The sequence below is a fragment of the Bos indicus genome, chromosome 26, assembly GCF_029378745.1.
Source record: "Bos indicus isolate NIAB-ARS_2022 breed Sahiwal x Tharparkar chromosome 26, NIAB-ARS_B.indTharparkar_mat_pri_1.0, whole genome shotgun sequence".
Taxonomy (NCBI): Eukaryota; Metazoa; Chordata; class Mammalia; order Artiodactyla; family Bovidae; genus Bos; species Bos indicus.
This window is the reverse complement of record NC_091785.1, coordinates 15887654-15900294: the sequence shown is the minus strand read 5'-3', so window position 1 is coordinate 15900294 and position 12641 is coordinate 15887654. Positions and strand designations below refer to the sequence as shown.

At 37.2% G+C, this 12641-nt stretch overlaps 1 protein-coding gene across 9 annotated transcripts in view; it reads right to left on the bottom strand.

Moving 5' to 3' along the window:
• Window positions 1-5422: 5422 nt before the first annotated feature.
• Window positions 5423-12641, bottom strand: part of TBC1D12 (TBC1 domain family member 12) — a 119506-nt gene continuing 112287 nt past the window's right edge. For 8 of the 9 annotated variants that reach the window (XM_070780507.1, XM_070780506.1, XM_070780505.1 and 5 more), the window contains 4 exons: window positions 10982-11110; window positions 10614-10723; window positions 8156-8414; window positions 5423-7282 (listed from right to left, as the gene is read on the bottom strand). In XM_070780507.1, the coding sequence (XP_070636608.1) occupies window positions 7214-7282; window positions 8156-8414; window positions 10614-10723; window positions 10982-11110 (567 nt within the window). In that variant the 3' untranslated portion in view covers window positions 5423-7213. Of the gene's footprint in view, window positions 7283-8155; window positions 8415-10613; window positions 10724-10981; window positions 11111-12641 lie in introns of those variants that run through there. The other variant, XM_070780504.1, reaches the window with a different exon arrangement.

Sequence of the window (12641 nt, the reverse complement as noted above, 5' to 3'; positions counted from 1 at the left end):
GTTTTCGTCAGAATCAACTTGGGCGACGGTAAGCGTTTTATGGGGACCTCGGGCTTGAGGTAGATGGATTCTGCTGCAGAAGTTAGCCTTTAGCTTTGTGATGCTGGGCGAGTTTGTCTAGCGAACGGCCCTGTTTCCTTACGTAACTGACGATAATGCCTCACTATGCAGGCTTAAGCAACACTGAACAGTTTGAAAGGCACCTTCACACACTGGCTGATGTGATTTAAACCCCGCCCGCGGATGATCCTTTAGGTAGAAAGAGGTACCGAGTATCCAGGTGAAGATGTGAGAAATACATATTGCCAACTTTGGCCACCATCCGCAGTTAACATTTTGAATGAAAATTCCCCGAAGTGACCCAGAAGAGGGCTCTTTTGTGGCTGGAATAGGAGAGATAGTATGATGATAGAGTTCTTTTTAGAACGTTGTTTCAGGATAAGGGGGATAATGCAGTGATAAACCTAGCGGAGTGGCCAGTAGAAAAGACATAAGGTTCAGGAATTCAGTAGAGGTTCAGTAATTAGAGAAAGTGCCTGAAGGGAGGAGCTGGGCTCTTCTGGCCCCTGGTTTTTACTTCAGTCTTCAGTCCCACACTTTCTTGCCTGCAGTCCCTTTTAACAAGTTCTTGTGCCACCCCCGCCCCAGCCTCAGAATTTACGGTATACCTGCCTTGTAACCATCTGTTTCCTCCATTTCTGACTCCCATGCTATGCTGCTGCTGCTGCGCCGCTTCAGTCGTGTCCGACTCTTTGCGACCCCATAGACTTCAGACTCCCAACTCCTTTACTAATTGTAATTGTACAAAACTTAAGGGTCTACAATGCACTATAACCATCTTCAGCAACCTTTAACACTGAGATTAGCAGAGAAGATTGTTTTTATTCCTACATTATAGGTGGGAAAACATGCTGCCAGAGGATAAATTAACTTAGCCACAAGCTTACAGTCATTTTGTGATAAAATAGTAGCCAAACCCAAGTCTTTTGAAAGCCAATTCAGATTGCATTAAGATAAATAATAACCTCCATTAATAATTACTCTTAAATCCTACCTTTTCTAATCAAGGACAATAGCTATCAGTCAGTCTCACATTACTAAGATTTTCAACCTAAAATCAATTCCAAAATTTCTTTTCCTAATTTTTCAAACACTACTTTTTACAGGGTTTTCCCCTAATGTGCTGAGTCTTTTCTTGTTCTCTCTTTAGAACTCAATTGTGGCCAACCTACCCAAAACTTTACTTCATCTGTTGCTCTTCCCTACTTTGTTCCTTGTAGTCTGCTCTGCAAGCTTCAGTGATCAGCTCAAGGCCAATAACTTCCCTTCTAATTCCCCAGAGATCAAATGGGGCCGATTTATCCAAACACAAATAGGATGGAATTCAAACAATTTCATCTGATTTTCAAAAGACAGAAATTTCATCTAATATCTGGTCCCACACCTGACACTGTTTGCACTGGTATATCTCCTGACACGTTTGTCACTGTGCTGCGAACTTCCAGATGTACAAGCTGGGATTAGAAAAGATAGAGGAACCAGAGATCAAATTGCCAACATTCAGTGGATCATAGAGAAAGCAAGGGGATTCCAAAAAAACTTATGCTTCATTGACTATGCTAAAGCCTTTGACTGTGGATCACAAAAAACTGTGGAAAATTCTTAAAGAGATGGAAATACCAGACCACCTTACCTGTCTCCTAAGAAACTTATATGCAGGTCAAGAAGCAACAGTTAGAACCTTACATGGAACAATGAACTGATTCAAAATTGGGAAAGGAGTACAACAAGGCTGTATATTGGCACACTGCTTATTTAACTTCTATGCAGAGTATATCATGCGAAATGCCCAGCTGGATGAATCACAAGCTGGAATCAAGATTGTCGGGAGAAATATCAACAACCTCAGGTGGTACCACTCTAATGGCAGAAAGTGAAGAAGAACCGAAGAGCCTCTTGATGAGAGTGAAAGAGGAGAGTGAAAAATCGGGCTTAAAACTCAGCATTCAAAAAACTAAGATCATAGCATTTAGTCCCATCATTTCATAGGAAATAGATGGGGAAAAAGTGGAAGCAGCAACAGATTTTTTTTGGGCTCCAGAATCACTGCAGACAGTGAGTGCAGCCATGAAATTGTGTGGGTTTTCTATTTTATATATAGAAGGCAATGGCACCCCACTCCAGTATTCTTGCCTGGAAAATCCCATGGGCGGAGGAGCCTGGTGGGCTGCAGTCCCTGGAGTCGCTAAGAGTCAGACATGACTGAGCGACTTCACTTTCACTTTTCACTTTCATGCATTGGAGAAGGAAATGGCAACCCACTCCAGTGTTCTTGCCTGGAGAATCCCAGGGACGGGGCAGCCTAGTGCGCTGCCGTCTATGGGGTCGCATAGAGTCGGGCACAACTGAAGCGACTTAGCAGCAGCAGCAGTGTTTATCTGTTAAACTCTTCTTCCCCCTTTGGTAACCTTAAGTTTGCTTTCTATGTCTGATTCTATTTTTTTTGTAAGTTCATTTGCATCATTTTTTAGATTCCACATATAAGTGGTATCATGTATTTGTCTTCTGACCTACTTCACTTAGTACGATAATCTCTAGGTCCATCCATCTTGGTGCTGTCAACAACAAATTGGCACTTTCCATGGGTGCTTGCCATCTACCTCTACAAAGGATGAAATCATGTGCTGCTGTAGCTGCTGACTTTCAACACCCATTGAAGGAGCTCAGAGTGGAGAACAGAAATGCACTCTGTACTCAGGGAAAAATTGGCAGGACAGGTCTTCAGATAGATATTCTAAGAGCTGAGTTTACGAGCCCAATTCTCATATCTAGAAAAACATTAAAATCCTTCATGGTGATGACTGTTCCTTTTGACTAGGAAAGGCTTCATGAGATTGTAGAAACCTTCTGGAAAAATATGTGCTTGATTGCATATATTCTTTTCACCAAAAACCATATGTATACTGACCTTTCTCCCCTGCCTCTTTGAAGCAGTTTCTCAGAACTATCTGCTAAGGTGCTGTCTCGCAGGCTGCAGTCCTCATTTTGCCCCAAATAGAACTTAACTCACAGTTCTCAAGTGGTGCATTTTTTAAGTCAACACTACTAATGGCATTCATTCTTTGTCATAGCTGATGTGTTTGTGTGTATGCATGCACGCATAACACATTCTCTATCCATTCATCTGTCGACGGACACTTAGATTGCTTCCATGTCTAGCCTAGTGTAAACAGTGTTGCTATGAACACTGGGGTGCATATATCTTTTCAAATTTGAGTTTTCATCATTTCAGAATATATGCCCAGGAGTAGGGTTGCTGGATCACATGGTATCTTTATTCCTAGTTTTTCAAGGGATTTCTCTACTGTTCTCTGTAATGGCTATACCAGTTTACATTCTCACCAACAGTGTAAGAGGGTACCCTTTACCCATATCCTCTCCAGATTTATTATTTGTAGACTTTTTGATAATGGCCATTCATACCTCATTGCAGTTTTGGTTTGTATTTCTAGCAAACAGTTTTTTTAAAGGGCAAGGTTTTCTTCTCTCTCTGAAGGGGCTAATTTCCCTGAAATTAAAAAAAGAAAGTTTTTAATCGTTTAAAAACATGATATAATTTTCATCTTTGCATGTTGTGATAGCTTCCCTGATAGCTCAGTTGGTAAAGAATCCACCTGTAACGCAGGAGACCCCGGTTCGTTTCCTCGGTTGGGAAGATCCACAGGAGAACGGATAGGCTGCCCCCTCCTGTATTCTTGGGCATCCCTGGTGGCTCAGCTGGTAAAGAATCTGCCTGCAATGCGAGAGACCTGGGTTCGATCCCTGGGTTGGGGAGATCCCCTGGGGAAGGGAAAGGTACCCACTCCAGTATTCTGGCCTGGAGAATTCCATGGACTCTATAGTCCTTGGGGTCACAAAGAGTGGTACATGACTGGGTGACTTTCACATGTTGTCAAACAGTGAAGTCCAAATAAATGGTTTTAGCACTGTGCGTGCATGCATGTTCAGTTGGTTGTGTCCGACTTTGCTACCCTATGCACTGCAGCCTGCCAGGCTTCTCCAAGCAGGAATATTGAAGTGGGTTGCCATGCCCTCCTCCAGGGAATCTTCCTGACCCAGGGATCAAACCATGTCTCCTGCGGCCCCTGCACTGCAGGTGAATTCTTTACAGCTGAGCCACCAGCACTGTAGGAAAGCAAAATTTGTCACCCCAAAATGTGTCTTTTTGGTGTGAAGGTTAAATTAGGCTAATTATTTTTAAGAAACAGAAGACTCAGTAAGTTTTTCTTGTTACTGCCCCCTTATCTGCCAAAAAAGAATTTTGATAGAGGGTCTATTCTGTAATAGAACTAAGAATATAGACTAGGTGAGGTGGGGAAAACTCTGCAGGGCCGAGAGAGATCAGAGTCCACTCACTGTTCTGCAAGGCCCAGCAAACATCTGTTTACCAAACATTTGCTTTTCATCTCCATGTCAATTGCTTCCCCTTTGAAGTCTCAAACCATACTCCTAACATCTTTGGTTTTCAGCTGAAGATAGTACTTAAGGTGAGGGTTTCAGTCATCTTGGTGAGTTAGTTTTCCTGGGTGGTGTCAGAGGGGAAGAAATTTTCCTCAATCCTTAGTTGTTCAACAGAAAGCAAGAATATATATATAATTGAATTGAATCATATTGTTGTACACCAGAAACTAACATAACACTGTATATCAACTATACCTCAATTAAAGTATGCATATATACATATATATATACACACACACACACACACTCTGCTTATATATATATATGTGTGTGTGTGTGTGTGTATACTCAAATCAATAACATTATATGAAGGTCATCACTGCAAAAGAAATCAGCAAAAACTATGTGTTCTGATTTTAGAAAGCTATGCTAGTTACTGGAGTCTTCCAGTAGCATTTAAACAATACAATGCAGACCAGGGCTAAAAGGACAATGAGAGAAATATTGATTAGACAGACAAAACATCATATTCAATTTCACATTATCTTGAGGTTTTTAGGAAAGTTATTTTTTTAGTTTTATTTTTAATTGGAAGATGATTACTTTACAATATTGTGATGGGTTCTGCCATCATCAACATAAATCAGCCACAGGTATACATATGTCCCGTCCCTTTTAAACCTCCCTTCCACATCTCTCCCAGGCAAGTTATTTTTTAATTGAAAATATACTTTACCCAAAAAACTGCCATACACTGACCATGTGAATAACGAGTAACTCTATAATGCCTGTATAAGAGGTTTAAGGAAGATACAACTTTCTCACTACCAGTACTGGCAATCTCAAAAGCCAAAAGGCCCAGTCATCCTCAGGAAGAGAAATCTGGAAGAAGAGTTTATTCCCTTTTTATCTCCACATGTAGTTAAATATCCCCCAAATAATGAAGACTCATTTCAAGTAATTACTCTGCTTATAAGTTTTATTTACACAGTAATTGTTAATAGTGGATTTTAGTAAATTCCTTGTATTTACATTTTATATACACATTTATACTTGAAAGGTAAAGAAACTGTACAATAATAAAAATGAGAAAAAGAAATACAGTAACGTAGGCCCAACTTAGGAAACAAATACACAAAAGTAAGATTAAATTTTGGCAGGTAGTACAACCTCAATGAGATTACTGCCAGGGGTTTCGTTCCCTCTATCAGGGCCACCAATACCAAGGAAGTAGTTACCAGAGTTAACATGTCATTCTAAAACCTATTAAGACCCTGAGTACTCCCTCAATATTTTATTACACTACTAGTTTCCACTAAGAAAGCTCCTATGACAGGAGTTAACTTCTGAGGGCTCCATTAGTGGTCCCTAGGCTAGAATGACCCATGGGGTAAAAATACATGGGTACCATCTGGTCCCATATTCCTAAAGAGGCAGTCACTACACTAACAAAGTTCTCAGACTTGTTAGTTTGAAGACTATATACCACTAACAGAAATAGTGTGCTTAAGTGTTGTTTCAAACCAAAGTGCAACATAAAAGCACACTATAAGTGTATTAACCAAATACCATGTTATATAGATATCAATAATAATAAAGTGATTTATTTTAAGCTCAAGAATCAAACATCATAATAAATTTAATGTCAGGTTACCAATAATTAATCATTCCTTTATCCACTATATCATCAAAATTAAACTCATTAGAAAAAAATTAAATTTTTCTTTTACTCTCATTTCCATTGATTAGAAAATTATACACAGGGTTTTACAAGTCACGGACTTGGCTACATGTTGTTTCAAAATTCAAACTGGAATTAACAAATTTTGTTTCTACAGACAGCGAAAAAATTTTAACTAACAAACTTAAAGTCTTGCCAAGTAGCATGCTATTTAAGAACTCTCAGAATTCATTACTTTTTACTCTTACCAGTGAAAAACCTCATTTATATTTATGGACTTACTCCCTCCAAAAAGTCTTCAGTCCATTAAAGTGCAAAGAAATTTTCTTCTACCAGTTAGCTTTCTTAAATTACTAGATGAACAATTTCTTAGACTAGAAACAGAAAAGCTAAATTCCTCTGAGTGACAGAAATTCCTTGAAAAAAAGAAACAATTTCCTTTCAAAAACAGACAGACATGATACTGTGGAAAACACTTACATAAGTGCTAAACAATCTCCTACCAATATTTCCAGTTCCCAAATAACCCAAATTTGCCCCAACGTGGGAATGAATATAAACAACATCAGTGACATAAACACTTTACAATCAAAGTTGCTTATTATTGGTCTATAATATCTTCAAATGTTTGGAACTGGAGATAATATCTGTACTAAGGCGTTTATTTCAAATAGTATTTTAGAAGTTAAAGTAGTATTTAAATAGCCTGTTCTGACCTCCAAAGTGCCTTTATGCTAATAGTTAAAGAAAAGATGTAAAAATTTTGAACTATATCCAAAGCTATTAAAAAATGTATTGCATTAAACTATTCACTCCATATTACGGAGTATGAACTAGCCATTTAAATTTTCTCCTTTGTAAAATGGCTCTCCCTATAAAATACTTTTTAAATTAATACTGTCAATGGGTTACTCATTTACTTCAGCCCCATGGAATTCAAAATCAGTAGTTTTCCATGTCTTGATTCTTTTAGCTTTCTTCAGCATTTTCTACAATGCTTTTTACATAGGAAATGAAAACTTTTATCAAACAACATTTATTATATTGCAATTATTTTGTTAATTTTGAAGGTTAGCTTTTCAGAGCTGGACTATTATTCTTGTCTCCTTCTTTAATATCCTTCATCACAGATGAAAAGACCTGGAAATTATATAAAGTAAATATTAATGCTAAAAACAACAACCATGCAGATTAAAGAGATTTTAAAATCTATAATTTATTAACATGAAAAAGCTTTAGCATACATAACTTTGCTCTCTGAAAGAGTCATTCTCAAATCCTCTTGTTTGTTTCAACCCAATTTTATGATAGACAGTTAGATTCCAGTTTTCATCACTTTCCAATATTATAAAATTACTATTAGGTAACAAAACATTTCCTGGACCAATATTCATTTTTTTTTTTTTTTTGCATTTTCCCAATATTTATTTTTTTAATTTATTTATTTTAATTGGAGGCTAATTACTTTATAATATAGTGGTTTTTGCCTTACATTGACTGGACCAATATTCTTATATTTTCATTTTCATAAGCAATAAAACTGTGAACTTATGCCTACTGTCCATCATTCATGAAGCAAGTGTTAACACTATTTTTTATGTCATATAACTTTAGACTGTCAATATATTTGCTTCCCTAACAAGATTAAGCATCTAAAAAGTCAGAATCATACATTACATTCTTTTTATTGCAAACCCTTAGTACACATTCAGGTATTTAATACAATTGTTGTCTATTTGAACTACCAAGGTGCTTATATAATTACCCTGGCAAATACATGACTATTGTAGGCTGCACTTCACTAAACTCAAAATATTACTGGACTTACATAAAAAATAAAGCCATAGGTCTGGAGAGGTGAAAGAGAAGCAATATTTTTTTCAAAGTCAAAAATTATTTTTAAAGCTTTTTTTTAAACTTAAGCACTACCATTTGACAAATAGTTAACTTTTTTTTTTTAATTAAAAACAAACTTTTAGTACATCTGTTAGAAGTAGGAAAATGTCACTCTACCTGAGTCCATTTTTTGGTACTATTCTGCATCTGAATGGCTGCAATACAGCTGAACAGTTTTTCTGATGTGATATCTTCTGGCAATTTAGTTAGAAACTGTGCTATGTGAATAAAGTCCATCTGTAGAAGAATATCTTCATATAATCGGAGGATTCCTAATCCAGTCCTAAATAAAAATTCCTCCCCATCTCTGCAAAATACATCCCATACTCGACAGGCCAGATCAAGTGGTAGTGATTTGCTATAGAGTGTGAAGATCCTAAAATTAGGGGGGAAAAAGTCATTAAAATTTTTCATTCATTTATTCAGTCACTCATTAAGCATCTCTATATAAAAAGAAGTGCTTAAATTAGGGCTGAAAAGGCAAATAAGATATGGCTCCTTCCCTCAACTTGAGTAGTGGAAAATTAAGTAATAAATAACAGAAGTATGTGAATTTACAATCTTATGCAGCGATACAGCCTAATACAAACTACAGTGGCAGAATAACCTCATGGTTAAGGGTATGGACACTGAAACCAGTGTACCTGAGTTTGAATCTTAGATTTGCAGTTTATTGATTATGTACCCTGAGTAAGATACTTAACCTTGCTGTGCCTCAGTCTGCTCATTAGTAAACAAAGATAATAAAATTACCTAAATGTAAAGTGTTTAGAATAGTGAATGGCACATAAGAAATGCTCAGTAAAAGTTACTTATTACCGTATGAGGTCAAGTACCTTATATTAGCCTAAATACAAAACCATAAAGCCTGACTTCTCTCCTTTTCTTCCTCTTCACAAATACCTACTGTTTTTCCGTTCACCAAACTTTACTTACTACTTCTTTGGGAGCATGTGTACCTTCCAATAGAATCACCAAAGGTTTTTCCCATCCTTTCTGATAATGTTTGATCATGTCTTTATTCAGTAGTACTTTGGAGTAGCACTGTAGTTGAGGAAGTAGGGGGCGAAAATGCTAGAGAACTTCTCTTGATGTTACCTTGGCAAAGAAGGTACACATTTTTTACACAAACTTTATCTGAGATACTGCTGATGAAACATAAGCAAGGCAACTAACTAAAGGCTCTTCCGCCAAAAAATGAAATAAATCCTCATTAGCACTGCCACTTACTTATTCCTCTTTTTTCTTGCACCATTGGTTCTGGGCTTTGTATGTTACAAGCTCAATGGAATGAAACAAAAATTCATGACTACTTCTTAAATTATAAACACATATTTAATTGCATAACAGAAAGCAGAGGGAATTCCCTCACAGTCCAGTGGTTAGAAGTCTGGTTTCCACTGCAGAGGGCTTGGGTTCTATCCCTAGTCAGAGAACTAATATTCTAAAAGCTGTAAGGCCCGGCCAAAAAAAAAAAAAACCTCCAGAAAACCTAAAGCATACTATTGGTAGTACAGAGAATACTAACTCACTGTTCAAAATGTGAAAGGGTATTAGAAGTGCCAAAGCAGTTTCTAGTATACAGTACTCACTCAGTATTAATTTCATCCTGCTCCCTTTATCAGTTGTGATCCTGTTTTGGCTCATGTTCACAGTTCTTAAGATGGACAACTGAGCAGTTTTACCACCTTCTTTACAGATTTAGTATTTGATCTTGGTCCTTCAGGTCCCGTAATAGAAAACCCTTCTCCCCATGATCTTAGGTCCTACCCAAAGGAACTCTAATGTTCCTAATGGGAACAGGAGAATACGTTGAAAAATAACTTAGTCTTTTTTTTAAAGTCTAAGTAGAAAAAACCTCAAACAACCATAAAGATAGCTGATCAATGCCATTATCTATATTAAATCTTATCACTTATATGAAACCCACTGATTTTTAATGATTAGGATTTAAGATTTAAATATTTCATATGTACTCTTAACAATCTATCTTAAGATCGACTGCTCTATCTCTTGGGCAAAATTCACCCCCGTCTAAATAATCTACTGCTACTGTTCAGCAGAGTCCTACGCAAACCTTCCAAGTTAGAATACAAGAGCTAGAATTGTAAAGTTAAAAAAAGGCATTAGCACTTAAATAAGGCATCAATACTTGGTCAGAAAACTGGATAAGGCCTTGGAAAAAACAAAGCTCTCAGTAAAGAAAACCTATCATAACTATCATAAACCCTTGTATGTTAAGAATATTAAAGGAATAGCAAACTAATTCTTTCTCAGAGCTTAGTATGTACCTGGCATTGAGTGAGATAATCCATGTAAAACACTCTCAAAACAACTCAGGATAGAGATATTATTATTCCCATTTTATAGTTTGGAAATTGAAATACAAAAAACAGGGATTCTGATTTCAAACCAGAGTTCACATTCTTAATCAAATGCCTCCCAACAAAAATGTGAGGGTTTCTTTATACATAAGAGAAGAGTTTTTCTTATATGTATGATCCTGTGCATCAGATTTACTTTAGGCAAAAAGTTTTACTCTGTTTCCTTTTAATTACTATATTCTATAACTTACCAGTCTATCAAGTATATGTCTGGTGTAAGACTATAAGATTTGAAATGAAGAAATAGTTTGGAGAGATTTTCTTCAAAAAATACTTCAAACGTTGCAAAATATTTCAACATCTAAAGATAGAAATTTCAACAAAATTATTTAAGAGTATACTCGAGAAATTGAGAAATTAAATCCTTACTCATAAGTTAATAGAAAATCTTGCTTAGCACCTCTTTCTGAGTGTTTTCATCAAGCATTCATAAAACTGTAATTCAATGAAAGGCTTATTTTAGATCACCTTGGTCTTCTGATTACTGTATTTTACTCTGTAAGGGCAATCAGACTATAGAAACTGACAAAGAAAAACAATTCATTCTAAATGTTCATACCATGCTGTGATCCACACGAAAAAAGGCTAACTGGCATGGCTTATTCAGGAGATTTGCAAATGCAATGAAGGCATCTGCTTCTTCCAAGTTGAGAATGAGAACTGCTGCTATGAAGGACATCCCTTGGACCTTCAAAGGGAAGAGAAATTAATGCAGGAGACGCAAGACACACAGGTTCAATCTCTGAATCAGGAAGATCCCCTGGAGTAGGAAATGGCAACTCACTCCAGAATGCCTGCCTGAAAAATTCCAGGGACAGAGGAGCCTGGCGGGCTACAGACCATGGGGTCACAAAGAGTCAGACACGACTGAGCAACTGAGCACATACAGTTTTAAAATAAAAGTTTTATTTTAAAATATCAATATTTAATAAGTGCTAAAAATTAAATCCTTTATGATGAAACTTATAATGAAAAAATTTAAATGAATGTCAACTTAAAAAAATATGAAGGGGTTATGTAATGTTTTTATGATTCTATTATAGAACACATGACCAAAAGAGATTCTCTGTTTAAATTTTACTTTCTTCATAAGATCAGATCAGATCAGATCAGTCGCTCAGTCGTGTCCCACTCTTTGCGACCCCATGAATCGCAGCACACCAGGCCTCCTTGTCCATCACCAACTCCTGGAGTTCACTCAGACTCATGTCCATCGAGTCAGTGATGCCATCCAGCCATCTCATCCTCTGTCGTCCCCTTCTCCTCTTGCCCCAATCCCTCCCAGCATCAGAGTCCTTTCCAAGAGTCAACTCTTCGCATGAGGTGGCCAAAGTACTGGAGTTTCAGCTTTAGCATCATTCCTTCCAAAGAAATCCCAGGGCCGATCTCCTTCAGAATGGACTGGTTGGATCTCCTTGCAGTCCAAGGGACTCTCAAGAGTCTTCTCCAACACCACAGTTCAAAAGCATCAGTTCTTCGGCGCTCAGCCTTCTTCACAGTCCAACTTTCACATCTGTACATGACCACAGGAAAAACCATAGCCTTGACTAGACGGACCTTTGTTGGCAAAGTAATGTCTCTGCTTTTGAATATGCTATCTAGGTTGGTCATAACTTTCCTTCCAAGGAGTAAGCGTCTTTTAATTTCATGGCTGCAATCACCATCTGCAGTGATTTGGGAGCCCAGAAAAATAAAGTCTGACACTGTTTCCACTGTTTCCCCATCTATTTCCCATGAAGTGATGGGACCAGATGCCATGATCTTCGTTTTCTGAATGTTGAGCTTTAAGCCAACTTTTTCACTCTCCACTTTCACCTTCATCAGGAGGCTTTTTAGTTCCTCTTCACTTTCTGCCATAAGGGTGGTGTCATCTGCATATCTGAGGTTTCTTCATAAGGACAGCTTTAATACTACAACCTACCCCATGCCCAAACTTTACTTTCTCCCCAAGCCATGTCATGCTTTTTCTATAATACTTATCACCTTTTAATATAACATGTGATTTACTTATTTGTTGTTGTTTATTGTCTGTCTCCATCTAAATTATAAGAGACAAAAAGGAATCTTTCTTTTGTTCACAGAGCTGAATAAAATACCTAGAACAAAGCCTGGCATATAGCCATAAGCACACAGTACATATTTGTTGAGTGAATGGATGAATAAACAAATGTACAAATGAACATGCAACAAAATAGGGTAAGTTGTATCAGACAGCCACC